General features: G+C 45.6%; 5 protein-coding genes across 10 annotated transcripts; 3 read left to right on the top strand and 2 right to left on the bottom strand.

Moving 5' to 3' along the window:
- The first annotated feature begins 852 nt into the window (after positions 1-852).
- On the top strand, positions 853-2,088 carry LOC120642759 (WUSCHEL-related homeobox 1-like). Its single transcript, XM_039919336.1, has 3 exons — positions 853-1,219; positions 1,334-1,461; positions 1,558-2,088. The coding sequence occupies exons 1-3, from the start codon at positions 853-855 to the stop codon at positions 2,011-2,013; spliced, it is 951 nt and encodes a 316-aa protein (XP_039775270.1). The 3' UTR covers positions 2,014-2,088.
- Positions 2,089-2,815: 727 nt separating this feature from the next.
- Positions 2,816-5,855, bottom strand: LOC120642757 (U11/U12 small nuclear ribonucleoprotein 25 kDa protein-like). 2 transcript variants are annotated; one of them, XR_005662721.1, is made up of 5 exons: positions 5,408-5,776; positions 5,163-5,268; positions 3,747-3,846; positions 3,193-3,403; positions 2,816-3,145 (listed from the first exon to the last, which is right to left on the bottom strand). XR_005662721.1 is itself a non-coding variant. In XM_039919331.1 (4 exons), the coding sequence occupies exons 1-4, from the start codon at positions 5,625-5,627 to the stop codon at positions 3,308-3,310; spliced, it is 522 nt and encodes a 173-aa protein (XP_039775265.1). In that variant the 5' UTR covers positions 5,628-5,855; the 3' UTR covers positions 2,816-3,307. The 2 variants fall into 2 exon arrangements, 1 of the variants encoding a protein (XP_039775265.1); XM_039919331.1 differs by having other exon boundaries at positions 2,816-3,403; positions 5,408-5,855.
- Positions 5,808-7,698, top strand: LOC120642758 (PHD finger-like domain-containing protein 5A). 4 transcript variants are annotated; one of them, XR_005662722.1, is made up of 3 exons: positions 5,808-6,068; positions 6,261-6,293; positions 7,138-7,694. XR_005662722.1 is itself a non-coding variant. In XM_039919333.1 (3 exons), exon 3 carries the CDS (start codon positions 7,155-7,157, stop codon positions 7,485-7,487), a length of 333 nt encoding a protein of 110 aa, XP_039775267.1. In that variant the 5' UTR covers positions 5,812-6,068; positions 6,261-6,431; positions 7,138-7,154; the 3' UTR covers positions 7,488-7,694. The 4 variants fall into 4 exon arrangements, 3 of the variants coding, with proteins under 3 accessions (XP_039775267.1, XP_039775269.1, XP_039775268.1); XM_039919333.1 differs by having other exon boundaries at positions 5,812-6,068; positions 6,261-6,431; XM_039919335.1 differs by lacking the exon at positions 6,261-6,293 and having other exon boundaries at positions 5,926-6,068.
- Positions 7,699-8,625: 927 nt separating this feature from the next.
- LOC120642756 (zinc finger CCCH domain-containing protein 30-like) lies at positions 8,626-15,136 on the top strand. Its single transcript, XM_039919330.1, has 4 exons — positions 8,626-9,032; positions 13,443-13,652; positions 13,740-13,864; positions 13,953-15,136. Exons 1-4 carry the CDS (start codon positions 8,973-8,975, stop codon positions 14,926-14,928), a joined length of 1,371 nt encoding a protein of 456 aa, XP_039775264.1. The 5' UTR covers positions 8,626-8,972; the 3' UTR covers positions 14,929-15,136.
- A 1,476-nt stretch (positions 15,137-16,612) lies between these two features.
- Positions 16,613-22,284, bottom strand: LOC120642755 (protein IQ-DOMAIN 32-like). Of its 2 annotated transcripts, none has more exons than XM_039919328.1 (6): positions 21,929-22,284; positions 19,734-20,462; positions 19,444-19,614; positions 18,826-18,882; positions 17,110-18,739; positions 16,613-16,975 (listed from the first exon to the last, which is right to left on the bottom strand). In XM_039919328.1, the coding sequence occupies exons 1-6, from the start codon at positions 22,031-22,033 to the stop codon at positions 16,956-16,958; spliced, it is 2,712 nt and encodes a 903-aa protein (XP_039775262.1). In that variant the 5' UTR covers positions 22,034-22,284; the 3' UTR covers positions 16,613-16,955. The 2 variants fall into 2 exon arrangements, with proteins under 2 accessions (XP_039775262.1, XP_039775263.1); XM_039919329.1 differs by having other exon boundaries at positions 19,734-20,464; positions 21,949-22,228.
- Positions 22,285-27,902: the final 5,618 nt, after the last annotated feature.

The raw sequence follows: 27,902 nt of genomic DNA, 5'->3' as shown, positions 1-27,902 counted from the left end.
AAACTAAATCCAAATGGTGTGGTGCTTGAGAATTTCCATGGTAGAAGGGGGGAAAATCCCACTGTCAATCTGAACAACTGGATATACTGTTGAGTGGAAGCAGACAATTCAACAAAACCCTGCCACATCGCGCACACATGTTGTTTGCCCCAAACCCAGCTCGATCGATCCATGTATGAACACGTCTCGGCTTGTTTCTTTTTCTATCACAGGGGAGGGAGGGAGAGAGAGAGAGAGAGAGAGAGAGAGAGAGAGAGAGAGAGAGAGAGAGAGAGATGGATCTGCAAGAACAATGATGCACTAGCTAGTTTGCAGCAGCAGAGCTATGGCATGGTTGCATCGGTAGCCTTTGCACCAGCAGCTGCTGCAAGAGAGGGCCTGTGTACCCATGCTAGGCTGAGGAAGAAGCAGTTGCCACAAGAGGAGCCTGGCCTTCTACGCCCTCTGCATGCTCCCCACATGCTCCTCCCTCCCCTCTCTGTCTCCCCTCTCTCTTCCAACTGAAGTACTGAACTGAAGCGGCCGGGTGAGCTCAAGCAGCTGAGAGCAAGCCCCCTCCGCCCTCGTGTGTCAACTTCACATGTCCCTCTCCAAAAGATATCGAATCCCCATGATCCTCCCAGCCCCAGCCTATATCATCGCCATGCACCTAGCAGCCACACTAGCACTGCATGCTAGCTCCTAGACCCCTCCTAGCTCTCTGCTCCTCCTTATAAACCCTCTTCTCATGCCTCCGCAAGGCCAAGGCAAACCCTTTCCTCCTCCTTGCCATAGAGCGAGATCACCACAGCAACCCAGCAGGCAATCACAAGACCAGTGCAGCAGCCGCAGGTGGGGGAGGAGATCGAGGGCATGGCGGCCAATGTGGGCGGCAGGAGCGTTGGCGGTGGTGCTGGAGCGGGAGGCACCGGCGGCGCCGTGGCGCCGTGCCGCGCCAGCGGCTCGCGGTGGACGCCGACGCCGGAGCAGATCAAGCTACTCAAGGATCTCTACTACGGCTGCGGCATCCGGTCGCCCAACTCGGAGCAGATCCAGCGCATCACCGCCATGCTGCGCCAGTACGGCAAGATCGAGGGCAAGAACGTCTTCTACTGGTTCCAGAACCACAAGGCCCGCGAGCGGCAGAAGCGGCGCCTCACCAACCTCGACGTCAACTTCCCCGCCGCCGCCACGGCCGAGGCCAGCCACCTCGGCGCCCTCTCGCTCTCGTCGCCTTCAGGTATGCCGTCTGCGCATGATCGTTCGATCTGAAGCTTCAATTTGGTTGGTGTGCTCGATCGAAACGTGTGATGGTCGCGCGCGTTCTTGCATGTCGGCATCAAATCATCATCAGGCGCGGCGCCTCCCTCCTCCCCCCTGGGCTTGTACCCCGGCAATGGCGGCGGCTCCGCGTTGCAGCTGGACACTAGCTCCGATTGGGGCAGCACCACCGCCATGGCCACCGAGACATGCGTCCTGCAGGTAACTAATTGCACTTTCCACACACGTCGATCGGCACGTTTCTCCCAATCCGTGTCTTCGTTGCATTGTCAATTCTTGGGTCCGGTGCGCGCGCAGGACTACATGGGCGTGATGAGGAGCACGGGCGGCCACCACGGTAGCAGCGCCAGCGCCGGCGCCGCGGCCTCGCCGTGGGCATGCCTCTCGTCGTCGGACTCGTGGGCGGCGGCGGCGGCGGCACCGACGACGACGCGGGCGCCCGAGACGCTCCCTCTCTTCCCGACCGGCGACAGCAGCCACCCTCCGCGGCCGCGGCACGGAGCCCCAGCACCAGCAGGCGACGCCATCCGCGGCGGCTACCTGCCCACCCTGCCGTTCTGGGGTGCCGCTGCCACTGCCACCACTACCACTTCCGTTACGATCCAGCAGCAGCACCACCAGCTGCTGCAGCTGCAGGAGCAGTACAGCTTTTACACCACCACCAGCCAGCCCCAGGATGCATCAGCTGCTACTGCATCCCTGGAGCTCAGCCTCAGCTCCTGGTGCTGCCCTTACACTGCAGGGACCATGTGAGAGCTTCAGCGGCCAGTGCTGCTCTCTGGGAGCAATGTGCCTTCTGCCTGTGGCTGTGTGAGTTTATGTCTCTGAATTCTGGTGAAAGTAGAAGTCATAGTAGTACGCTGTCCTTGTCCTAATGTAGTAGCTAGCTGTTAGAAGCATCAAGAATATTTATATATATATATAGAAGCATGTCTGAAGGAAAAGGAATGCAACTGCAACTGCATGCACCATGCAGTGCTCCAGTACAACAGTGTGGTGTGGTGTGGTGCAGTGAGAGTTGTTTGTAGTGGACCTGGTGGTGGTTGCAATGTGTTTGGGGAATGGGGACACTTGTGTCAAGCTTGTCCCTCCCTTTTGTGACTTCCAGAAAAGGGAATGAGGTCCTGCCTGTCTCTGCTTTCCTTGCTTCCTGCTCAGTGCTCACCTGTTCTGTTGAGGCTAGAAACTCTCCGAGTCTCTCAGCCTTGTTTGTGTCTTGTAGTTCCAGCAGTGGTGGTGTCTCTCTAGTCTCTACCACTGCTAGTTTTTTTCAGTTCAGCTTTGCAGGGATGAAGCCTGGGACCACTTTTGTTGAGCTTGTTGGTTAGTGTTGCACAAAATAAAGTTGTGTCCTAGTTCCAGTGAAGACATTTGCTCATGGTATCTTTGAATGCTCTTGTTTAATTATATGTAGGTTCATACCAAGTATGTTTTATTTGGTTTCTTTGTTTTTGTCTCTCAAAGCATGTGTTTGTACCCAGTGGTAAGTATTGCAGGATCTCATACATTTGCTAGATGGGATGGGCGTAAAAAGGCTGTAATGTATACAGCAGAGTGAGACACGAGTCTGATTATGCATTTCACTGACTTCTCTAGGACAAATATACAGGCGCTCTCCTAGCCTAGTCAATTAAAGTGAAAATTACTAGATCACTTTCCAACAACTTACACGACCAGAACAGCTCTTAAACAAGAATACATGCATGATGGCCTGCGTTGCAAACATAGCTAGCTAGAACCTTTTCAAACACTATCAGTTCTGAAGTGACCGCACCTCCAGTTCAGAATATCATACTTTTGCTGATCCGCATAAAGGCTATAATGTTACTTGCTTTAGGTTCAAGACATGAGTGGATTGTGTATTTCTCTGACTTCTAGAGAAATATAGAACAGGTGTAGCCCGGACGGTTAAACTGAAAAATCACTGTAATACATCCCAAGAACCTATCAGTTCAGAAGTGACCACACTATTTTTATGAGAAAACGATGATGTTCATCATGCCTTGGCGCCAGCTTGCTTCTCTAGCTTTAAATTCACGAGGTGTGATCACAGTTTTTTGCTAAGACCATGGAAGAAGCGGTGTTTTCTTCTTCTAGAGTGCTTCCGGTGCACTCTGGACATGATATGTGGTGAGAAGCAGACCTGCATAGGGCAGATATCGTCAATTTTTCTTTTGAAAGGACAGCAAGATTATATAATTACCAAAAGTATACTGAAAGATATTGCAAGTGTGACACTAAAATGACCACAATGTCCCAGACAAACACAGGGTATACCTAAGGATAAACACTACAGAAACAGATGCCCACCAAAAAGGGGCTCAAAAAACTGGGAGATAACGTCAAATTCAAACAGCAACAGTTATCAGTTGATGCATGGTTACTACCTGAGAGAAGCTAACCTTATTTAGTATTCCAGAAATGAACATGGATATTTTCTGTAGAATATCACCAGAAACCTTGTATTTCTTAAGCAAAAGAGCTACCTTAGAGTTATTTCGGACGCCGTGGGAAGAAAGTGCAGAACTGTCATCTACCAGCTTCTCATTATGATGTGTCAAGCAGTAGTTATCCCATACATGCTTCCTGGATCAAACAGAGATAGTATGAAGGCACAAGAATCAGCAAACATTCCAAAAAGAGTTCAGAAATGCCATTATCTAAACAATGAGGAACACCAACTGACAAAAGGTTCCAAGAAAAGCCATTAACCAAAAGTATATAGTACCTCTCCTCAATAGCAAAATGACAAACACAAAACATTACTAATCTTCAGAAGCCTACAATATCATTATGCTACACTAAAAGCTACTGCTATCATTCTCACTAACGCTGAGCATAATTATCATCACAAGGATAGAATAAAAATCAACATCTACTTATTCCTTTTAACAGAACGTATACACCATACATGGGCTAAGTCACGAAAGCACAAACTATGGGGTCATTATTCCTCCCTGAATTTGTATATAAATAAAATAGTTGTCCCATCCAGAAACTATATATATAAAAAAACTCAACATGCAGGGGGTAAGCAGCCCCCGGCTATATTGCTAAGAAGAAGACCTTCTCACACAGGTTGAGAAAACCCCCGAACCAGAACTATAGGTTTCCATAATGCAATGCGATCCTCATAGCCCAACAACCAGGGACCACACTTTCCGTAAATTTAGCAGCAGTAAATACTCATTTCAGGAACTCTTTCAAGTGATAGCTGCTGCCCAAATTGTTAGGTAAAAATGTAAAATGCTATCAGACTTCAGACACAAAGGCTCGTGGAAACCATGGAAAATTGGAAATGGAATCATATTTGCCACTTTGGAAGGCCCCTGAAAATGCTTGAAGGAAAGTTTCAGCAGTCCTGGAACTAAGGATATCATGTGTTTATCTAGTAGAAAATACTGGCTTGTGCACTTCTGAATAACTGAGAGTAAAACGGTCAGCAAAGGCACATGTACAAAAAAAACTATGTACTTACATAACGGGTAATATACAAAAAGAAGGCCATGCCTCCCCTGTTCAATTAAGAAAAGGAACTAACCAGGTGAACCACGGCGCAAATCAAACAGAAAATCAAAACAAACTTCAGTTTTTGTCTCTTAATGTAGTTCATACACTATGGAGCATAGTCCTCCAGCCAGAATTACATGACATTTTCGACAGACAGATATAGCCAAAACGTCAAGTAATTCCAGTTGGAGTAGTACTTAATTACTCGAATGTCCATTGTATGAGTTATCACATAGTAGAGATCCACTGGGTGGTAGCATTTCAAGAACAATAAGAAATTAGGGCAACCAAGCCTTGATGCCAAGGTAACAAGCATCACAAAGAGCAATGCACATCATAAACCACATAGAAGCAACAAGCAAGCAATGATCCACAGGAAAGATTTTCCTTACCACGAGATGTGACGATGCCCCATCTTCTCTTGTTCTATCTCATTGATCTTCTTCCTGATAGCTAGCTTCAAATCCTTGACCGTGGCAGCATTCGACACCGCAACATCTTTCACATAGGGGATAAAAGAAGCAGATAAGTAATCGAGTTCAACTAAAAAGACAGGATATAAGGACTACAGGATCTACTGAATGATGAGAAAAAGTGCAGAACGTGAGGTCTGAAGCGTGAAGGGGATCAGGTGTACCGAAGGAGGTGTTGTCCAACTTGACAACGGTCACCCTCATGGCGCTCCCGAGCTCGAGGTTTATCAGCGTGTCGACGTCAGCGAGGGAGGGCTTCCTGGGGACGTCCGCGAGTATGGGGTCGTCGAGGAGCGCGGCGAGCATGGACTGCAGCCTCGCCTGCTTGGCCTCGCTGTTTTGGAAGGCGGCCACCTCCTCGGGCTTCCCAGAGCCCGAATCCATAGCCCCCGCAGCCGCAGGGAACGATTTCCTCGGGCGCTGCAACGGAGCTCCGTGGCCGAATTCGCCCCAACTACGGCAGCGGCGGCGAGCTCGGCCGGAGCTAGAAGAAGGGGCAAAAGGGCGGTCCGGTGGTGGATGCTGAGATTCGTGAATCGTGAGGCCGACATGTGGGTCCCAATATCAGTGTCCCAAAACGCGCGGTAGCGCTCAGCCGTCCGATTGGAAAGAGGACCGGTTGGAACGGAGATCCCTGTGGTGGCATCTATAAGCTTCTCGCAGCATCGGCCGCCGCCGCGGAAGGCCCAAATATATCTCGCCGCGGCCCAAAGCCCTAGCCGCCGTCCGCCGCCTTCTTCGTCGCCGTCTTCTCGAGCCCTCGGCGCGCTGCCTTGGAGGAACGAGGAGCGCCACCGCACAGGGCACATCCCCTACCCGTAGGAGGTACGTGAGCTCTGGACTAGAACTTTCTCCGTGTTAGAATGGAAGCGGCATGGGTAGGCCCTCCGTCGATTACCCGGCGACTGGAGCGGGGCCGCCTGGCCTTGCCTCCGGCGGCCGAGGGATTTTTGGGGCTTCCGCTACTCCACTCCCCGTAGTTGAACTCGTTCCTCTCTCGGCTGTTCTGCTCTGCAGGTGGCTCCAACTTGGTGGCGTGGGCTCTTGCCGGTGAGCCTTGGCAGATGGGGAGCGATGGGGAAGGGGGAAAACGTGATATGTGGATTGGTTCCTTTAGCTTCTGATTTTGATGCTTGACGATGGTGGGGTTTAATCATTAGCATCAATGTTTGATGCTGCATGACAACGGTGGGAAGGATAAACACTAGTGGATTATTTCAAAAAAAAACACTAGTGGATAGATGCATTGGAGTGTTGCTTTGGGTGTTTTGATGTGATTCCAGCAACAATTGATTGCGTAACTAGGTTATCAGGTCAATTGGAAATGCTAAGCCTGCAGGCACCCTCCAACTTTGAAACTGTATTTTACAGTGGCGTTCAGAGCTTCAGTTCTGTGCAGTGAGATTGTGCTATGCCAGAGAGCACAGACACCTATATGCCATTTCAAATGTTGTTTTTTTTACGGTATCACAAAAACATCAGGCATAGTGAGATTGCATAATAGTTTTCAGTGGGATTTGGATTTGGACATGCTATATTTATGTCAATGTGCCGTATAAGTTACCTGTATTAAGTAGTCTTCATCTTTTGTAAATTGGTTATTTAAATTGACAAACCTTGTGGTTGCTTGATGTAGTTCTAAAAACAGCTTTAGTGTTAGTTGTCTTAGTGATGATTAATTGAGCTGCTGTTTTCTTCGGTTGAAGTTTGCTCCTCTAGGATAATGCTGCATCAAAGCACCTATTGCCATGGACAGCCATATGAATTATTGATTGAATTGTTGAATCGTTGATATTTTGCCGAGATTTTACTCCTGTGCTTGTTTTACCTGCTGCTGACGAACTATGGCATTGCACGATTCTCACCTGTATGCTATTCAACTATGGTTTTGCAGATTAGCATCGAACAGCAATGGCGAAGCATCATCCTGATCTCATCATGTGCCGGAAGCAGCCTGGCATTGCGATCGGTCGCCTGTGTGAGAAATGCGATGGCAAGTGCGTCATCTGCGACTCATACGTGCGCCCATGCACGCTTGTTCGGGTCTGCGATGAGTGCAACTATGGCTCATTCCAGGGAAGGTGTGTGATCTGCGGAGGAGTTGGCATCTCAGACGCCTACTACTGCAAGGAGTGTACCCAGCAGGAGAAGGACCGGGATGGTTGTCCCAAGATTGTCAATCTTGGAAGCGCCAAGACTGATCTCTTCTACGAGCGGAAGAAGTACGGGTTTAAGAAGAGATGATTGAGAGGAGGGAGTTGCTGGGTTCTATTGTGTTCTGCCGCACTGATACTGAGAGTAGGCTGCTGAGGCAGCGGCGTTGTATTCATGTTATGATTTGATATTGATGTGAGAATACACCCCTGATATGCTTTGTAATAACTGGTTCAACTGTATGGTCTAAGACCCCAAAGACTACTTAATGCATATGCAACTTGTGCTTGGTGGTTACATCCATGGATAGACTTGAAAATTGAAATTCTGGCATGACGGTTGGTAGTATATGATCGTTTGGGGTGCTCTAAGACCTGTTATGTGCATCGTCTGAAGAGGAATACTATATTGGCATATGAGTTGTGGCTGAGTGTGCATGATTTGCTTTCCTGAGAATCAGCTGGAAACACGATCATTTTGGTGGAGCTTGTACGCGGGGCCAGAATTTATCCAAGAAAAATCTATCACATCACTCTAGAAGGAATGTTTGTTTTGCCCTTTTTTGTTTCTTCCTCATGCAATTTTAAGCGTCGCACGGCATGTCATGGCACGTCACTGTGGAAGAAATGTTTTGTTTTGCCCTTTTTATTTCTTCCTCGTGCAATTTTTAAGCGGTGTGGATATTGTCGCATTGCGTGATAATCGCAAGGCATGTCATGCCATTGTCGCTGCCACTCATAAGGTAATTCTTGAGCCATCAGATGTGCTCGAGGTTAGTTCAACTGCACGGTGGTTGCCTGGTCAATGGTCATTGTGGTGATGGTCAGTGCGTTTGAGTGCTTGTCATCTTGCGCGCATCTACGTGAGTCGGATTGAACAGATACAAAAATCCAAGCCGAAAATCACTAAAGTCTGTCGAAAGAAGTAAAGAAGAGTTGGCATCCGATACGTCTCCTCGAAGGAGACGCTAATCTAGCAGATTAAAAAATTACACGGGACGATCAGGGAAGAAGCCCGTCCCTCCGTCAGTCAGTCACATGACCTGCCTGCCTAGCGCAGGAACGAACGGTGGTGGCTGGCACCATACGCAAGCCCTGACCTGTTTTTCTCTGAAGAAAAGCCGGGAAACCGCTGAAATTTATTAACCCAACCCAAACCCAGCCTGCCCCACCACACCCATTATCCTAGAAAAACGGTGGGAACAAATTAAATTGAATCAAATCAAATCGACGCGACGAGAGAGAGAACAACAAAACAAAACAAAAGAGGGGGCGCGGGCGGCCGACGCCAGCACATCCTCCTGCTCCCCACCACCACCTCCCGTATCGTCCCTTCCAAATCCACACCCTTCCGCCGCCGCCGCCGCCGCCGCTATCGCCATCGTTCCGTGAGGGCGCCAACCCCCCTCGCGGTCCGACGAGGACGGGGAGGAGGCGCGGGAGCGGAGCGGAAACCCTAGATGACCCGATCCCGGGTTCGGGAACAGAGAGCCTCCGGATTGCGCCTTGGATCGCCGCCTCGCCCCGCCGCGTAGGGTTGCCGCGCCTATAGATCGGTTTGGGGGAGTGCCAAGTAATGATGGGGTCGAGGCGGTCCAGGCGCGTTTCATGGGCCAACGGGGCCAATCTCTGCAAGGTATTGTGATAAAATCCTCGCCGCAATGATGATGAGTTCGTCCGCCGCCACGGCGAGGAGAACGATTCGCGTTTCCCCCCCACCCTTCACAATCCAATCCTTCGCGGCGGTTTGAAGATTTATTTGTTTTGCTTTGCTTCTCGTGTTGGTCGTGCTGTTTTAATCCGTTGCTGCCCAACTCCGCGATGCAACGAGGAGGCACGATCTATTTGTTATGTTTTGATTGCGCAATGTGTTCGGCTTGCCTAAAACGAACATTGCAACTTTAAATTTCCAACGCCTTTTCAAAAAAAAGTCTTCAAAAAGCTTCTATGGGCAGAAGAAGCGACTGCGAAGGTTCGATCCTGACTTCTGCAAATGAGACATGATTGCTGGTGTTCCTTACACCCAAATAATTGCAGAAGTGAATGAACGATCTTCTCAAATACCAGTTAAACAAAGCATATGCAAGTGACTGGAATCAATGAAATAACCAAGCAAACATGGACTTGGGTTGAAAATAGGGAACACAATAATGCCTGACAACTTAACAAAACAAGTAATGACAAATTTCTTTCTAAGATTCCATGATACTAATTGATAATACTGCATGCTGTCCTATGGGAAATTATGCATCAAATAGTTTTATGCATTCTCCAGAGAAGGATATGGACTGCAGGTTGCAAGTATAAATTTAAATTTGGTGGAAATTTAGTTAAATGGGATCGATCTGATTTATGCTGTCGTGCATGTTCCAATTCATCACAGCATTTTTTCCCCTGTTGCCTGCTGAATTTTGCTATAAGGCGATCTTGAAAGGAGTAATCTTGGCCTACTTAAGCCAGAAAATCTGTAGCTGCTAAATGTCAACATTTGTATGTGTGCGACTAGTTTTTGATTAAAAAAACTCACCGTTCATTTTTATTAATAGAGAAAAGACTATAATGAGTGAAACATCATTAACCATGAGCATGATTGTTTTTTTAAATCGTTTACACGTTATGCATTCTGTTGTATATTGTTACCTGTAAAAAATATCTTTTACCTTTTTTCTTAAAAGGTTAGCAAAGTATCCATGGACAATGGTGAGAAAGGATGATGAAAATATGCATACCTTGAGTGTGAAATACTTGGAGAAAACTTTTTTTTTCCAGAAGCACCTTCCATATTAAATGCTATGACAATTATATAGAAAAATTCTGCAAAACTACAATGTTACTTATTCATTTTAAATGTAGTGGTGGACATTTCACATAGTGTGTGCAGTTGAGGTGCATTGCGCCAAAGGTCATCTTCTGTCTTGTGTTCTTAATTGTTGAGCTCATCATGTAATGTCCTATTCCTATTCATTGATTTCGTGAAGTAATCGAGCAATGCAACTTAGAATAATCCTATTATCGTTCTTATTTGTATTAGAATAAACAAGTGTTAATAATGAAGTCTTGGTATTTCATGTACAAAAGGAAGTTTGCTCTTCTTGTGTAGGCACTTGCCCGTCCATATCCACACATATGACTTACTATCATCATGGCCAATCAGCGAATATTGCCGAGGTGCCGTGACTGTGGGGAAAGGGCCGTACCCTTCTATGCATGTGGGGATTCCAATTCCTAATCCTAGGCCTCGCTCGTCCCTCGCTTCGTAGGAATAGTACAAATCCTGGTCATCGCTAAAGCTGTTTTTCCAACCAATCCTTCCTTTCGGTCAAGCAATCCTTCCGATAAATCCGATTTAGCGCTGGAGATATTGTCACAGCATGAAGATTCAGTATCAAATGGGAACGCTAAGTTGAGAGACCATCTAGTCTCTGATCATGATGTCTTGTAGATTTGTATATTGTCTATGTTCATAAAATTGATGTTTTTAATCCTATTGGATAGATGAACTATTGATCTACCCAATGAGTACAGCTTTGACAAAAAAAAATCCTTTAATCTTAACAAAATACTATGCCTCCTGAGTATTGGACTGGACATAGATTGTGAAACGGAATTATTATGTGTAGGGCAGTAGAGTTAGTCTGCACGAGAGACAAAGCTGTGCTGGGTCATTACTACAGTATCCTTTGGGATTGTTTTTATGCTCACCACGCTGCCACAGTTTTATTCCCAAACAGTGTGTTTTAACCTTGCAAACTTTGATAGTTTGGGTTTATGCAATGTAAAGTGCTAGGCCGGTGGTGAGACTCCACCTAGCGGCTAGCGCCTAGGTGTATGTACTTTTGCAGGCGGCTAGAGTAATTGCATGTTAAATAGTAGATGAAATGTGGCATATTATCAAATTTTGACATCACACGTCCATGATTTCTCTGATTCACTGTGTTCGGCTGCACCACTTACTGCTGCTGGACGGCTGCTGGGCCGATTCCAGCTACTTTGAGCAGCCCAAGCCGTTCAGCTGGCCACCTGCAGCCGTTCGGCTGGCCTACATCAGCGGCCAAGTGCCACGTTCTCTCGTCCGCCTCCCATTTCGCTGCCTCTGGCAGGTATACCTCCAGCCGACAGCAGCTGGGAGCAGCCGAAACTGCACCAGCCGAACACGGTGACTATAGTTTGTCGATCTCCACCCCTAATTTGTCCCACTTTTATTTTCAAATCAAGACCTAAACTTCAAATAGGTGAAAAATGCCTAGGCATTAGGCAAGACAGTGCTTCTCCACCTAGTGCCTAGGCAATGCCTTTCGAAACAGAGTGTGTGTGGGTCATGAAGTGGAGTATAACAGTGAAAACGAATTGAACATTTTAAAAAAGTCAAACTCGTGCCAAAGTTTGGCATTGAATGGAACACCATTTTACTTCCAGTGGTCCAGGACAGCAATTATATTGCATTCTTCGTCTCATGCATGCTAACTATCTGATATCTTGTAACTGACATTGTCTCCATGTCTGGTATATACACAAAATATAATAGGTTCATGGATGCAGACCTGTGTAATCTGAACAAAAGCAAGCTAACAAACTTTGATTTCCAGATAGTCTCAACTGCATGCTTTTTAAATGGTGATATCTGCACGTAGTGAATGAGTAGATTGCAACACAAAAGATCTGGAAGGACATGGCATTATAGCGTACTTCCTGTCATTAATGAGTGCAGTAAAGTCTACATGCTTTATTAAGTCCACTAGAGAATCTCGTAATTAACTGGACACACGGTTGACTTATTTTTTTAAAAATCCTTTTACCTGTTTGTTTCTAAGTTTTTCTTATTACTAATCACTAAAAAATATTTTTTGGCTATCTATGCATTCAAAAATCTTTTTTTGTAATATGGCTGAGCAGAACTTTTGTATACCCTTTTTAGGCAGTGTAGACGAACTGCATTCATTTTGTCATTCTGAATGAGGTATTAAATCATCATGATGAAAGACCAAAGGCTTCATCAGCTTATTGGCTGAAACCAAGTATAAGCAATATATTGGTTGCTATGCAGTTGCGCATCTGTATCATATGGCATTCATCCTTTCTTAGCCCAAGATCTGTATGCACTAGTACTTCATTTTTATGTTTTGTAGCATCTCTCTCTATATGTTGGTGGAATGTTTCATTGATTCTAAGTTCTTTAATGGATTCCAGTGCCTCCTTTTTTTTATTTGATATCCTTCCAGTATATCCATCAATCAAGGATAAAGAAAGAATGGTTCTTGGTGCATCCATGTTGTCTCATATCCAGTACAACCATTTTTACTTATGGCTTTATGGATGATGATCTATAGTTCTTTAGAGCTACCATGATTTTGATTGTTTAACAGTTTTAATGTGTCGCCTAGGCATCCGAGCGGACCCAGCTTGCCGTGGGCAACATTCACACCTTGTGGCTTAGCGCCGCCTAGGCATCCAGGCGTACCCAGCTCGCCTTGGGTCGCCTTGTCGCCTTTAAAACACTGTTGTTTAAATAATCAACTATGTCGATATTTCTACTGGTAATTCAATTAATGATGAAGTCTGCTGTTGGACATAGAATTTTCTTTCTTTTTTTTTTTAAAGCTGTTGGACATATATTTTTAGAGTTAGATTACAAAATCATTGTCTACGTCAATATTTCAAACTGTATCAATATGTCTCGAACTGAAATTTTCCGGAGTTGCTCTTCATGACAGCTACGTAATGGATAGATGCGTGTTTTTTATTCAAACTGTGGCAGTTTTCTGAATTTTTTTAGTTGGATATACACTGGACTTGCTGGCCTATGCTCCAATAGAATAGTCTAGTAACTGAGCTCATCAGCTCACCTTTTCATCCTGTATCATGTGCCATTCTTATGTGCCCTTCTTGAATCAAACTACTTCTGATATTTAGATCCAATTATCTTATTGCTTATGCATTCTTGCTGACGCTTGTTTCTAATGTAGATTTGCTGTTTCCTAATCACTAAAAAATATATAACATGCAAATAACTAAATACTAATCCATCATGATCTTGTGAATCTATCAGGTAAGGCTTTTTCTCTCAGAGGATTCCCCTTCTCAAGCTGGATTAAGACCGCAGGACAATCTGCAAGCAAAAGGCTCATGGTTAATGCATGCAGCTGGCCCAAGCTCAGATGATTCCCTGCCTCCGGGCTTTGAATCATTGCAGCCAACCAACAATCACAAAATTGACATATCTCAAATCCCTCTAATTAGGTGGAGATGCCCACCACAGGTAATTAGGATTCATGAGTTTGAACTCTGCACTCTACTAATGCAAATATAACTTTAGGATCATTCCCAAACCGTGTATTGGGTGCAGATATTGTATAATCCTGATTGGCTTGTTGTCGCTGGAGAAGAAAGTGTGGAGGTCGGCTTACAGAATGAGAGAATGTTTGGAGCACTTGAAGCTATATATCCACGGCCATCAAATATTCCTCCAAAGTAAGCAAGCTATATTTCAATTTACAATTCTTCAGATTTGACTCTTCTTGCGCCAATTCTTATATCTGAACTCTTTTTGCCAATCCAGCCCATTTGTTTCTCCTGATGTGAAAGACTCCTATTTCGATGATTCCCGGACCCAATTGGTTCCATTAATCCCTGTTGAAGAGGATGATGCTTCTGATCAGTTGGAAGAACAATCTGTTGGTCCACCAAACAGTTACCATCAGTCAGATAAGTATGACTCTGCAACAGTCAGGGTCCCGCAAGCCGCAGATGCTCCATTTACCACCGCACAGAAGCAGCCCAATGGTTCCATCAACACAGGAAGTGCTGCTGGTATCTCCAGTGAACCTGATGCGGTGGCTGCTGCATCTGCTGCATACACTGCAATAATGCAAAGTAATCAAATGGGAAATATGATTGATCAAGATCTACTCATCAAAATACTAAGTGACCCAGCCCAACTTGAGAGGCTAATGAAAGAATATGGCACACTTAAACATGAACAACCAATCAACAGTTCTGCTCCTGCCCCGATGCTGCCGGGCTCGCTGCCCCAAATGACAACTAGTGCTCCAGTATCTTTCCCAGATCGTATGACAACATTTCACAACATAAACCCTGCGCTGCCACCACCACCTGTGATGAATCGGCTGCCTCCAGCTGTTCCTTCAGTTGGCATGAATCCTCCAGCAAGTTCAAGTCAAGCAGTTAACTTTTCAAATGTTCCAGGTAGGGGTATCGACTACTACAAGACCCTGATCCATCAGCATGGAGGGGAGAGGCAGGAACCACTTCAGCAGCATGGGATGCAGTTTGGAATGCATCACCATTCTGTTCCTTCGCAGACTAGCACCATTGCTGTGGTCAGCAATGGTACTATGCCAGGTAGGGAGACTAAGCAAAGGCCTACGAAGCCCTGTGCTTACTTCAACAGTGCCCGGGGGTGTCGCAATGGTGCCAACTGTACATTTTTGCATGATGTGTCCGCCGCAAGGAAAGAGCAGCCAAAGGGATCGAAAAGGATAAAGCTAGATAGCAGAATAGCAGGGCGGTATTGAGCCGCAGTTGCTGCTGTTTGATTTTTTATTGTTCTTTGGTTTAATATCCTTTTTTCGAATGGCTCGGTAAATATTGCGCCTCAGCTCCTTGTTTCTTTCTCATTACAGTATCCTTTGTTGACGAAAAGGAATTCTTTTAAGTGAAAGAAAATATTCCATGAATCATTGGAGCTCAGCCATTACTGAATCAGTTGAAAAAAATTGTTAATCGGTGTCAGCAATGTCATTGTCATTTATGTAAATTTGTGCTAGGTTTATTGTGAGCGTCGTTTTTTTTGTTTTGCCAAATTGAGCGAAACGCAACGAGACTAATCGACTAAATTGAAAAAAAAATATTTTCTTTCAAAGGAGGCATGCCATGAATTCCCCAACTGCTCGAAAGTCCTGTTATGAACGTAGTAGTTCTTAGCAACCGGAGTGCCATACAATTAGTTGTACTACACGGGAAATACGAGTCGTACGCTTATATACATCCACCAGAACGAAAAAAAATGGCGATACCCAATACTCATTCTCTCCTGTCACGTTCTCTCCTTATAGAAAATATAGAGAGATTTATCATTCATTAGAAAAGGAGGCGCCTACCTGTCATCTGATTGATTACGAGTTTAATTTTCGCTCACTTCTTTTAGGAAAAAAAATGACCCGTCACAAGTAGGATAATTACAAATCTGATTTATATGAGCAGACTTTTCAATCAAATAAGGATTATAAGAATCCATATGGGAACAAAGAAGTCAACCAGATTTTTCAAAGCTTCTAATCTAAACAAAAAAAACGAATGAAAATATACACAAGAATTGACAGAATGAAAAACTGAATAAGGAAATGATAAAAAAAAGGAAAAAATGGGACAAACCTCATATCTGAAACCTTCAGATCTAAGCAATATATTTGACTATTTGAGATTCATAATTTCAAGTTACAATAATCAATTTTGTTCTACATTTTATATAGGGAACATATTAGGTGCAAACTAATCTCTCCGTGCAAACTATAGAAACTTTAATCTGGGTCATCAGATCAATATCCAAAGGGAGGGGCGCAGCGAGGTGGGAGGGGGGATTTGCAAAAGTGTAATTATCCAATTCAAGGGCGGGTTCAGATTGTAAAATTATCCAATCCATCATACCTATTGGATGTTGATCTAATAACTTTCTATAGTTTACACAAAAATTTGGTTTGCAACTGATATAATCATCGATTACTCCCAACCATCCCATGCCCATTTGCCCACGTTATCTGCATGGCCCGCGGTTCCACGTGAGTCCGGTGGACGCCACAACTGATGGGCCGTTAATCATTAACCGTGACAAAAAAATTTGGGCTGTCGACAGCGAACTTCGTGCTGCTACACCGTTTCGCAAATTTAAATTCCGACTGCATTTAACCCGCCAATGTTAGGCAGTCAAACCACGGAATTTTTTTTCGAAACAATTTTTTTAATTTCTGGAACAATTAAAAAATTATTTCGTAATAAAAATTTGTTTTAAAACAAATTTAACTGAATTTATACACATGGACCAGTTTAGGCTCAAAACATAAAATTTGGAGGGGGGCACTGTGACAAGTCTGCTTGGGGGTATTAACCAGTACCAAAATTCACATTTAGAAATCGCATCAGAAATCGCATCGTGGTACTGGTACCCCACCAGCCAGAGTATACTGATTTGACGATAAATCAGAAGATAACTCTATCCAAACCAACAGTAATTTCAATATTACCAAATGTAACAGACCAATCCACACTCTTCAGGCTGCTGCTGCGTTACATGTCAAGGATATATATTACACACAGAAACCACTATCATCAGTCAAATAACACAACCAATAACAACCAACAAATGTACACATCAAGCGGCAGCTGCTGCCCTTCTTCCAACCATACTCTGTATTCCAACAACGAATCAAGAAAAAGAAAAAGAACCGACGAATTAGATGGAACACGCGGAGAAGGCAAGAGTCATCACGAGAAACCCATCTGGATATTCGATGGCACCACGCGGGTATGCTGCTCGGAGAACACATCAGATATGCCACCTCTTGTCTGCACGTAAGAACATTCATTAAGTATGATGAACCAACCTCAAAAAGCAACTGGATAGCAGATATAAGGATCGGCTACTAATGCGACCACAACCAGATAACATGCAAAAGTGTATCAGAGAACAAAGCACTCACCAGATGAGTTGTGAGGAACAGCACCATTGCTTTTCACGTTTTGCTGAGCCTGGGACGATGACCGTTGCATGCGGGGAGATGAATCGTGCTTGCCATTTGTCATGGGCAACGAATGCCTTTTCCTAGGGTTGCTGTCCTGAACATCCGGGCTCATCTTTGGGGATGCACTAGCAGACGCCTTTGCCCTTGCAGATTCTGTAAACTGCATGTAGCTTGGCACCGGGTTGCTGTTGCTTATCCGAGGTTCTTGGTCGGCGTGGTCGGATTTAGCAGCCTTGCTTGAGTTCTCTCTCTTGGCACGCCTTGATTCCTTTGAGAAATTTTCGGTGCTGCTCCGTCCTACTGAATCACTGTTGGGACTAGCCAGTGACCTCTTGCTTGCATGGGACTTGGGCTTTTTGCTCCTGCTCTTTTTGGTATTAACAGATACCTCACTTGATGGTGTTCCGTGAGATTCTGGAACGGTGGCTCGGCTCATCGGAGTTCCTTCAGGTGTGGCATAACACTCTACAGGTTTTTCAGCATAGTCCTGCAAATCTGATTTTTCTGGTTCAACATGTGGTTCCTGAACAAGCTCCTCTTTTGGCTGGGCTTCTACTTCAGGGTCAGCAACATGGCCATTCTGTTGTTCCTCCTTTTGCAGCTCAGCTTCTACTTCAGGAGAATTTTTTACATCAGAATGCATCATACTGGCGTCCTTATTAGCTTTGTCAGAAACATAGTTTCTATTTTCCAGAGATCCAATCTCCAATACAATCTCCCCACCATCACCTTCTGATCTATCTGGTGAGTCCAGGGTAGAGGAAATTGAAATCTCAGTCCCACATTCTGAAGCGGCAATTACCATTTTAGCATCATGACCAACTGAGCTTTCTGATAGGACCGTGTCGTTATCTTGCTTTGACAAGTAATCTTCTTGTGAACGAGGAGTATGCACCCTTGACTTGCTTGCCCCATCCAGATACGATGAACTGTTGGACCTGCTGACTGTTGAATTTGTACTCAGCTCTTCAAATTTCAACTGTGCAGCGGCAAACGCTGGATTGCATGACTTTCTCACCACAGACCTTTTACCTTCGATCTCCAGTGTCTGCTCAGAACTATATGCATCAACAATGTCCTCAATGGATGATTCAGGTTTTTCAGGAAGAGGGTTGGGTTCACTTGATGCATCCGCTTGGGTAGACTGTTGATCCGATGACGTCAAAAACTCGTCCACAGCATTTTCAGACTTTTGGTCGGTCACATGCTCAGCATCTATATCAATATTTTCAATCAACTCTGATTCAGGGTCACGTCTGATTTCCACCTCAGAGGTTTCATCTGGGATACTTGCAGGAGCCTTCAAATCAACAGAATCAGATGTCCCTAGTGACTCTTTCACATATTCAGGCACCAACTTGGGGAAAGATAGATCTGAGCCCAAAGGAACAATCTCGTCATCATGCTGAGCATCTTCTTTCACATTCTCACCCATCAACTCGACATTTTCTCTGTAACCTGGCAACTGCTCCCCAGTGATTGGTGGAATTAAGGATGTCCACCTCTCCATCCATTTCCATGTGATATCAGATTCTGAAGGATCACATTTTATGTGAATGGATTTTGGAGTCGGCATGGTGTCCATGAGCTGAAATAAAATGTGCAGAATATGAGAAAAAGAAATTGAATTAGAGAGAAAATGGAACATTTTAGTGTATGGATAGCATGTCCTACCTTGAGAGCAAAACCATTGCGAAGCAATTTCTCACCTGAAGAATGCACAATAGTCTCCTGCAGAAGGGGGATAACATGTTAATACACAGAATTAAGATACAGAACTTGTTGTGACTCTCAAGAATGCTCAGAGAGATTACACTCAGGCATTGTTAACATGAACAGTGGTGATCCTTCCACGCATTTTGTGCAGATGAAAAGAATCACTTATGCAATGGTATTGAAGTTCACAAAAGCCAACAAGATAACAAACAAGAAACAGAAGTAGCAACTATAAGAAATTGGATGGAAACAAAATTCCTAAAACTAGCAATAAAGTGACAGCTTTCAGGATGCTAGCTATAACAATTTCCGAAAACTGCACATGACAGGCACATAGCATCTTAGTAAATGATGACGCTGATAAGCCCCACTCAGCAAATCAGTTTGCACTGTCTGAACTCATTCCAAGATATAAGTTTTAGGGAGAAATGGTACATGGTCTGAATGGACCATGTTTTGTCATTCTGTTCGCTAACACTGATCACATTGTGTGCTTGTTATAATCCACATTTAATGCAGTTGATGCCAATTTTTTTTTATAAGCAATTATGCCTTAAACAGAAAGCCTTCACTCACCTGAACCTTCTCTCCTGATTGCTGTGCTTGACGAGCCCTGATTAATCCTTGAATTTTAACAATTGCAAGCAAGCAATGCAAAGATTCTGAAGCCTGTTTTCTAACTAGATGTCCACGTACAATAGCTTGCAGTTTCACCAGATCCTTCTGATTCAATAGTTCTTGTCTTGCCTGGAGTCATGCAAACAGATAACGTCTTAATTTTTTTAGCTGATAATCTCTTAATAATTACAAACACTGAAAGATAAATAACTAAGTATAACACTACAAGGCAAAGAATTGCAACATACAATGGATGTCCCACTGTCAGGCTGAAGATCACTAGCTGCAGACTCCAGGTGATCATCCTCACGGTCTGCACCGATTCCTTCAACAGGTGAAGTTGTTTCCTCCTGCTCTGGCCCAGTTGATGCGACAGAAATATTTACAGTTGGCTTTTCAATCAGTTCCTCAACTTCCCTCTCAGTTGTCTCTTCAATTGGATTTTCCATTATTCTTTCAGTTGGATCTTCAGATGCTGCCTCACTTGTTTTTTCAGCTGGCACTTCAGTTGGTGCATCAGTAATTTTTGGGGCTGGCTCTTCAGTTGCTGTTTCAGTTGTCTCCTCAGCTGGATGTTCAATCGACTTTTCAATTATCTGGTCAACTGGTTCTTCCATAAGTTTGTGGACCGGCTTTTCAATTGGCTTCTCCATCAGCTTTTCATCAGATATCTCTTGATGCAGGGGCTTCTCCTCTGGCTTCTCCATCAGCTTTTCATCAGACATCTCTTGATGCAGAGGCTTCTCCTCTGGCTTCTCTTCATGTAGAATCTTCTCATCTGGCTTGTCTTGCTGGAGAGGCTTCTCCGAGGCATAAGAGTATGTTGAAGTATAAACATTGTTACTTGGTGTAATGTCAGCCTTTGCTTTGCTCGAACTAAGAGTTTCAGGTTCTGAGATATCAGAGTTCTTCAAAACTCGATGCCTTGTAGACCTCCTACGAAAGCTCCACCTGCTTTTATCTGATATGGCCTTGTTCTGAAAACAGTCAATATGTATCCATTAGCATGAAGTTAGAGTGCAAGGAACAGAAAGTGAGAAATCTTGTAACTTGTCATAGATACAGAACCAAGAGAATACACTGTAAAAGTGAAAGGTAGTAATGTCTATCCAAGTATACCCGCAATATAAAATACTGCTCTCATTCAGCCTCTGCAAACATACGGATAAAAATTTAAATTTCAAATAGACATTCACCACCAATAAGTTGAACACACACATTGATTACATTTATGTTTTCTTGTATTAATTCATGTATTGTTTCCTTACAAAATCTATCCAAAGTTAAGCAGGGGAGGTCTCTGTGTCAGTTTATTTCCCAAAACAAAGGTGCATTACTATGTGAGGAAAGTGGATGGATCTGGTTTACATAATACTTGGCGACAAAGTGCACCACTTAAAGTGTGCATGCACTGACAGTAGGTGAAGACTAAACCTCAAACAAATATCTATGATATATTATTGCTACTGATGTTCCATTACGTGTCATAAATTGTGTAATTTTGTAGATTTAAATGAGCTACTACCTCTCCTAATTCAACAGGTACAGCATACATCTATGCATGCTAACCTGCCAAAAATCAAGGCCATATTCTACCACATGTTGTATACAAGAATTCACCAGTCTAAACGGTGGTTTTACCCCAGATCTTTATGTTATCTGTGCAAGAAGACTTCAGGTAACACATCCCTGTATTGAAGTCTTAGTAGGGAATAAAGTCACGAGTAGCCCATCGTTAAAACAAAATTGTCAAATCAAGAGGGGACAAGGCTGTAAGCAATCAACCCTGCAGAGGAGAAAGACGGACGCAACAAGCCGATGGAGACACAGTGAAAGCACTTGCATAGCACTACATGGAGCAAACAAAGACTGCAGCATCAGATCCCTTCTTGCTGTGCTGCATGGGATCATGACGACACAAAACAGCACCCTAAGCCAGACCAGACATGGCACTGCCTGCAGCTAGGGCCATGCAGCAAAAGAAGAAAAGATTTTTTTTTTGTTGTTGTTGCTCTTTAGTTTCATTCAGAAAGAACGAAACGAAATTTTCAGGTGAAGAGCCATGTCCATGCCGTCAGGCAACATCGGGCTCACGAAATGAAGAGCAATTGTCCACCTGCCAGCTTTGCACAACAATTTCGAAATCAAAATTTAGGCCCACGAAGTAAGAGAGCGGAGCTGGAGAATCACAGAGGAATCTCCCAGTTCGCCGCTTGATTCCAGCTCCCGGCTCCGAATTAAACCCAGATCTAACAAGAATGTCGCACACCCTGCCCACTGAACCCCACGCATTCCGCAGAGATCTACCGAAACAAGCACACAAGCTCGAAAAGGAAACAACTTTGGACAAGGCGCGACACGCCGCGCAGAGAGAAAGACGCCGCCATTCGGCGGCACGGAAGGTCGGAAGCTCGGGGCAGAGGGCACGCACACAGCACGGTACCTCGTCGGGGTGGTCGTCGGCGTCGGCGTCGGAGCCGGCGGAGGGGTCGGATCCGGAGCCGGCGCAGACGAGGATCTTGAGGCAGCCGTTCTTGGACCGCGCCATGGGGGGCGGGATCGCTCGCTCCTGCCGCGCGGCGGCCGCCGCCGCCTCAGTCAGTCAGTCGAGTGCTCAGCTCTGCTCTGCGGCGCGCGTGCGTTTCTGGAGTCTGGGGCGGAACAGGACGGCAGTGGATGGCCGCTCTGCTCCTTCTACTGCGCGTTTGGGTGCGCCTCTGCCCCTGCCTTGTTTGCTTGCGGTTGCTGCTGTTCGCCTCGGCACTGCACGGTGTTTTTTATATTTTGGACGCCTCCTCGGGCCCTCCGCTGTCTATCTGGTGTACAAGCTCTTTTACTTCCTCCCTAAAAAAAAGCTCTTTTACTTCCCTGTGCTTTTCTTTTATCCAAAAAAAAATCATGTGCTCAGTATCTTTTTTCACCTTCAGTAAATAGATGAATTTTGTAAATTTAGGATTTGATTGTTTGGTTTGCATTGTTCATAGAAGACACTTTTGATGCCCTTAACCAAGTCCGTACAAAATTCCGTAGGAAGACAGCACGCAGCAAGCGTCCTTATCCAAATTTTATCAGGCAGGCCGCAGGCCTCAAGATGAGCACCGTGAGCAAAGCAAGATCGATGGAACGGCATGAGCATAGCATAGCATAGCTCTTGTCTTCACGGCACGGTAGCGTCCCGCCGATGCGATGCAATTCTGGTTCACGGTTTGTTGTGATTTGAAGGTTACGCGCAGCTCGGCTTCAAGACGCCAATAAAACAGCGGCATTAATGGCCACGCCCGTCACTAGCACAGCGACTGTACTTGGCGTAGCTTGCCGACGAACGCCTGGCGCGAGATGTCTTTGGCTCCCTTGCTCGTCACTCGCAGAGGTCACCACACTACGGGCCCTCGCTGCTTAATGGTGCACGCTGTGATCTGTCATCGCAGGGTTCCCCCCTCTTGAAAACCATGGAGATCGGTGTACTGCCCAGGACGCTTGACGGCTCGAGCCCTCGATCGAACAGTGCGCGAGAGGCTCCTGTGCTCGTCACGAGGAAAATGGTAGCCGACGGCCTCGGAAGGGGATGAGATGCCCTCCCGGTCCCGGAGCGCATGCGCCGGCGGGGGCGGGAGGCTTGGGGTCGGTTGGCGAGTTCACGTGACCTGCCGCTGATCCGGCGGGGAAAACGCCCGGAAAAGAGAGGAACCCGCAGCCCCGCCGTCGCGGGCACCATGCCATTGCCGGTGCTAGGGGGCCTGGCCGGCGCCCGCTCACGAGCCGCCTGCCACGCTGCGGGGGCGGCACCCGCTGACCGCTGCCACGGTCTGTTTCCTCTTCTGTTTGGTTGGTTGGATGGATGGATCTTTCTATGGAAATGGAGCAGGGTGAAATGAAATCGTCACGATGAAGCTTCAGACTTCCAGATGCAAAAACTTATTCCCATCTTTTGACAGTGCTCCTGTTTCGCTCAACGTGGCTTCAAGCCTCCAAGCGTGAACTTGTCAACTTGATGGTAAATTTACCCGTGCCACTGTACCCTAGAATGTCTTTTGGTCAAAGCAGAGGCAGAGCCGCAGAGGAGATGCTGCATTACTACTGCCAGCAGAGGGTTGAGGAGGGACATGTGAGTGGCACCAACGGCTTCGAGGTGTACGCATACGATACGAGCACGTACCCCGTGCGAGACAAAGTGGGCCACGGGGGCGACGAGGCGCTGCGGGTGGGCCCGCCACGCCACCAGGCACGCGCCAGCCTTTCGCACATGGACACGTCGCCGGCCACCACCACCTGCTCGCCCCGGCGACGCACGTTGCCGCCACGTGCGGTGGTACCCTCTCTCAAAGCCGTTAACATTATCCTCTCCTCTCCACGCCGGCCGTAGCTGCACTACTACCACTACCACCAGCCTCTTCCCAAACCCTGATTACCATGTGATGAACTAAGCATCGTGCTCCTCGAAGAAGAGTTTATTATTATTATTATCATCATCCTGTTCTAACCACCTCGCTAACAGCGGTCAAAGAGTCTGGACCTGGCAGTAACCAGGCAGGCGTATGTGAAAATGCTCCTGGGATGCTTGGAATCGCAGAGCATGCGTCCAAGCACGAAGCTGCTCTTTCGGCAGGGCAGCAATGATGCTCGGCCTAAAGGCCTGGATCGAGGAAAAGAATGACCAGCGCCAGGATAATGAACACTGCAGAGGCCAAAAGGGGCCATGATTATTTTGGCCCCTAATGTTCAGTGCGGTACCTGATCCTGCAGGGTCAACATCTGGTCTTGACCATGCTGCTAACAATTCTCCATCAGAAAGCAGCTACCCTGTCACTAGCATTGCCCAAAAATAACCATGACTAATGGACCAGATGATGTTGTACTCCCTGGTCTTAAATTGAGCACTCCTGATCCAGATAACACACCAGATGCTGTTTGCGATGCAGCTCCAGAAGTAGATGCTCCTTCATTAGATACACCTGCTGAAGGTGCATATTTCATACTTTGAACTCTGTTTGAATCTTTTACACTGGAATCAATATGGCCATTTTCCCTTCCATGTCTAGAGACCTCAGCAAATTCCGCCATTTTTGGGTAAAAAAAATAACCATGACTATTTTTGGGTCAGTACTGTCAGGAACAATCCGTAGATATTTACTGACTTGCTTGGTGTAAATTTTTTGTCAAGTCTTGAAGTTGATTGAGGTCTGAAAAGTTGGTTTTGGTCAGCTAATGTAGGAAATTAGCGAATAAATGGTCATGATTCTGTGATATCTTTTAACATTTCTTAAGCACAAGAAAGCAAGAAAAGCACCCAGCATATCTTCAGTGGATAACAAAAGCCATGGCCTGCAGAGGGGCACACCACACCGCACCACCTTTTGTTCTTTCCTCGTCTTTTTTTTTCCTTTGCTCACTGCAATGGGTTGCTTGTTTCAGAAGCACATAACAGTAATCTCTCACCCAAAACAAAAGGAGCAGCAGACAACAGTGATTGGAGTCACATAGACAGCATGCCATGAACGCCAGCTAGCTCAAATCACTTCAGAATGGAGAGTATTAGGTTAGGGTTTGTTGGGATCCTTCGATTATTTTAGCTTCAGTATTATTAACTAGTGCCAAAATGAAAGGTCATTGTCAGAGAGTTGGGAAGCAGTGACAGGCTACTCCATGTTGCTTGTGGAGGAAAAAGGGCAGAGCAGGTCTGAGGCCAGAGGCCATCAGATGGGGGACTGGAAACTGGCATCTGAGAATGAGATCTAGTGGGTTGCTTCCTTATTATTATTAGGTCCATCCATTATAGATATTACATATACTGAATTATTGCTATAGAGCAGCAATGCAGCCTCTCATAACTCTTTTCAACGCTCTTCAAAATAGTTGTTGGAGAATGAATTAATTGTTCATGACTGATTCAAGGACTATATGCATTTAAACAGTAAAGGCATGAAGAAGTCGTGCATATGTTCTTTCAGTCTTCTAAATTTCTTTTCAATTCAATTTTTTCTTCTGATTCCCAATTCTTCCATAAAGACATTGAAATGCTGGAATGATTCTAACAATCTAGCTTCTATGAGTTGCAGTTATGCTTAACAAGTGGAGAGACTTCATAAACACAGTGCTAATTCATCTTGCTTAAGAATCCTCAGTAGGCCGGTGATTAGAACAGCTCTGAAGCTGGAACGGCAATGACATGAACAGGCACAACATTTCCATACCAAAATAATTGCGATTACGACTGTAATCAACGATGCTCACGCACGAAAGGTTTTCTGATTCGTTATGGGGCGGGGCTAATCCTGGTCCTAATCAGTCGATCTGTACGTAATACCATGCATTAACCAGGATCCTTGTTGGCATTGATGGGATAGCTGTGTTATCCTATGCATAGGCAATTGCAATGATAGATGTGGGATGATGCCTTGTCATTTGTTAGGCATGCATATTGGGGGCATCTATCTACCTACCAAGCCTTTCCCTGCAGTTGGGGCACGTTAACAGAAATTAGAAATCAAGGCTTTAAAATAATTTGAAGAGGTGGGACTTCAATTTCAAATCAGATTTGCGTGTTTGACAGCAAAACCTGCTACTAGTATCAAAAGCTCTAGGTGGGATGTTGAATCTTCTAGTTGAGGAAAGAGTGGGGAAAGAATATGGTTGTCTATGCTGACTAACTGGTTTGGGAGCTACCAGAGAATCTTATGCGGCTGGGAGGATGGACATTGAAAACACGAGACATATCATTTGCTATAATATTTTACTGAAGAAATGAAACATTTCCGGTCATATTATCTTGGCTTGTTTGGATCCAAATGCTAATGTGTGAAAGTACTGAATAGTTCATTCAAACAGGAGTGCTAATACGATGGGCTAAAGTTTAGCTAAGACTCAAAAACTTTAACAAAGGTATAAGTGCTAATAGGTGCTAAAATTTAGCACTCAACTTTAACTCATCCAAATAGTCTATTAATTTTCCATTCCATGCAAATCTGCCCGTACATATTTCATTGACTTGAAATGACAAAGATACAGCACGTACGGCAAAACAAAGGGATGTTTAGGTTTGGAGGTGATGCGCATCAACGGGACAAGCGCATGCAAATCTACCTCAACCAACACCGGTCTCTTTTTTGCTCCATCATACGGCAAGGGAATCGTGGGCTCGGAAGACGAAGCCGAACAGGGACAGGGCACCTCATTAGCAGCAGCTGGAAACCTTCAAGAGAGGGGAATGCTGAAAACGATAGGGGTTAGCTGAGTGGATCTAATCCCAGCTTTTGGCTTGATAAACTTGGCTGGGCACAGGAGGACAAGGAGAGTTCACCTAATGGTACGTCTAGATGAAATTCCAGTTTGTGTATGATGGTATGATCCCTTTTCTTTTTGGGGGGTTAGCTAAAAGAGCGCCATCCTCTGCAGTGCTTCCCATCCGTCCGCCACCTAATTTCTTTGACAACATAGAGACAGAGTCCTGTCAGATTAACTACCCCCCCAGAAGCTGCTCCTGCAGGTTAAAATGCCGGGATCGGAGGACGACTACGCCTTGCATCTGTTGTCCTGGCATGTATGATCGATGCTCTTGGCTACCCAAAGGCCATTGGAGGCGAGCCTATGGATTGGATCGATCGATCTACAAGGATGTGTGCTATCAAGAAGAGACAGTTGAGACTGTTGTTTTCTCCGGATCGCAGTTCCAACGCCGATCACCCCTCACCACTGAAGAAATGAGAAATCTGCTCCTGAAATAAAAAAAAAGTCCCAACTACTAGATCCGATCCCACTGACGCATGCATGGGCGTTCAGTTCAGTTCGGAATGGACTCATCGTATGCAGCAGCTACCCCCGTGTCAGTCAGGCTCATCCGGGTATCCGGATACGCGCCCACACGCCACACTGCATCATCGCCCGGAACATCTGCTGCCTGCTGCATCATGGACGGGGGGGCAAGCACATGCGACGTCGCCGCCGGCGCCGGGGGAGCCGGGGTGTTGTCCTCTCCTCGTCCATACCGTCTTGTCGCCGTCCTCACATGCCATGTCATGTAGGAGTAGAATTATCGTCGTGGGGGTGCCCAATGGCCGCCGCATGTTCCCTGTGTCTTATGGCACGGGAGGTGTCCGTCCAGCCGCAGCCTGCTTGTCCTAGCAACTACTAGTACTCAATTAACTAGGGGAGTCGGTGAAGGGCAGCGGTTGGATTGGACCCGGGAGCCCGCAAATCAGTTTCGGCTTGCAGTACTGATCGATTCGCGGATCGATGAATGCTCGCGGAGAAGGAAGGAGGAGCCTTGTTCATGGACACGAGCTACCTCACCTACAGACCTACACCTACTTGAGCATAGCATAGCTCGGCTGGTAGAGCATTGCGTCGTTGATCGAATTCGGCGCCAAAATACTCACGTATATGTAAATCTATATTGCTGGAAGGAAGAAAGAGCATCCAGC

Source organism: Panicum virgatum, chromosome 7K (assembly GCF_016808335.1).
Source record: "Panicum virgatum strain AP13 chromosome 7K, P.virgatum_v5, whole genome shotgun sequence".
Lineage (NCBI taxonomy): Eukaryota > Viridiplantae > Streptophyta > Magnoliopsida > Poales > Poaceae > Panicum > Panicum virgatum.
The sequence above is the reverse complement of the archived record's forward strand: the minus strand, read 5'-3'. Positions and strand labels throughout refer to the sequence as shown.

Coding starts and splice junctions, on each gene's coding strand:
- LOC120642759 (XM_039919336.1), top strand. CDS start 853: ATGGCGGCCAATGTGGGCGGCAGGAGCGTTGGCGGTGGTGCTGGAGCG. Junction 1,220..1,333: donor CTCGCTCTCGTCGCCTTCAG/GTATGCCGTCTG, acceptor AATCATCATCAG/GCGCGGCGCCTCCCTCCTCC. Junction 1,462..1,557: donor CCGAGACATGCGTCCTGCAG/GTAACTAATTGC, acceptor GTGCGCGCGCAG/GACTACATGGGCGTGATGAG.
- LOC120642757 (XM_039919331.1), bottom strand. CDS start 5,627: ATGGATTCGGGCTCTGGGAAGCCCGAGGAGGTGGCCGCCTTCCAAAAC. Junction 3,847..5,162: donor GGGCATCGTCACATCTCGTG/GTAAGGAAAATC, acceptor TGTTTGATCCAG/GAAGCATGTATGGGATAACT. Junction 3,404..3,746: donor GCGTCCGAAATAACTCTAAG/GTAGCTCTTTTG, acceptor TGCCCTATGCAG/GTCTGCTTCTCACCACATAT.
- LOC120642758 (XM_039919334.1), top strand. CDS start 7,155: ATGGCGAAGCATCATCCTGATCTCATCATGTGCCGGAAGCAGCCTGGC.
- LOC120642756 (XM_039919330.1), top strand. CDS start 8,973: ATGATGGGGTCGAGGCGGTCCAGGCGCGTTTCATGGGCCAACGGGGCC. Junction 13,653..13,739: donor GGTGGAGATGCCCACCACAG/GTAATTAGGATT, acceptor TATTGGGTGCAG/ATATTGTATAATCCTGATTG. Junction 13,865..13,952: donor CCATCAAATATTCCTCCAAA/GTAAGCAAGCTA, acceptor TTGCCAATCCAG/CCCATTTGTTTCTCCTGATG.
- LOC120642755 (XM_039919328.1), bottom strand. CDS start 22,033: ATGGCGCGGTCCAAGAACGGCTGCCTCAAGATCCTCGTCTGCGCCGGC. Junction 20,463..21,928: donor CCGACGACCACCCCGACGAG/GTACCGTGCTGT, acceptor GACTGTTTTCAG/AACAAGGCCATATCAGATAA. Junction 19,615..19,733: donor CTGACAGTGGGACATCCATT/GTATGTTGCAAT, acceptor GCATGACTCCAG/GCAAGACAAGAACTATTGAA.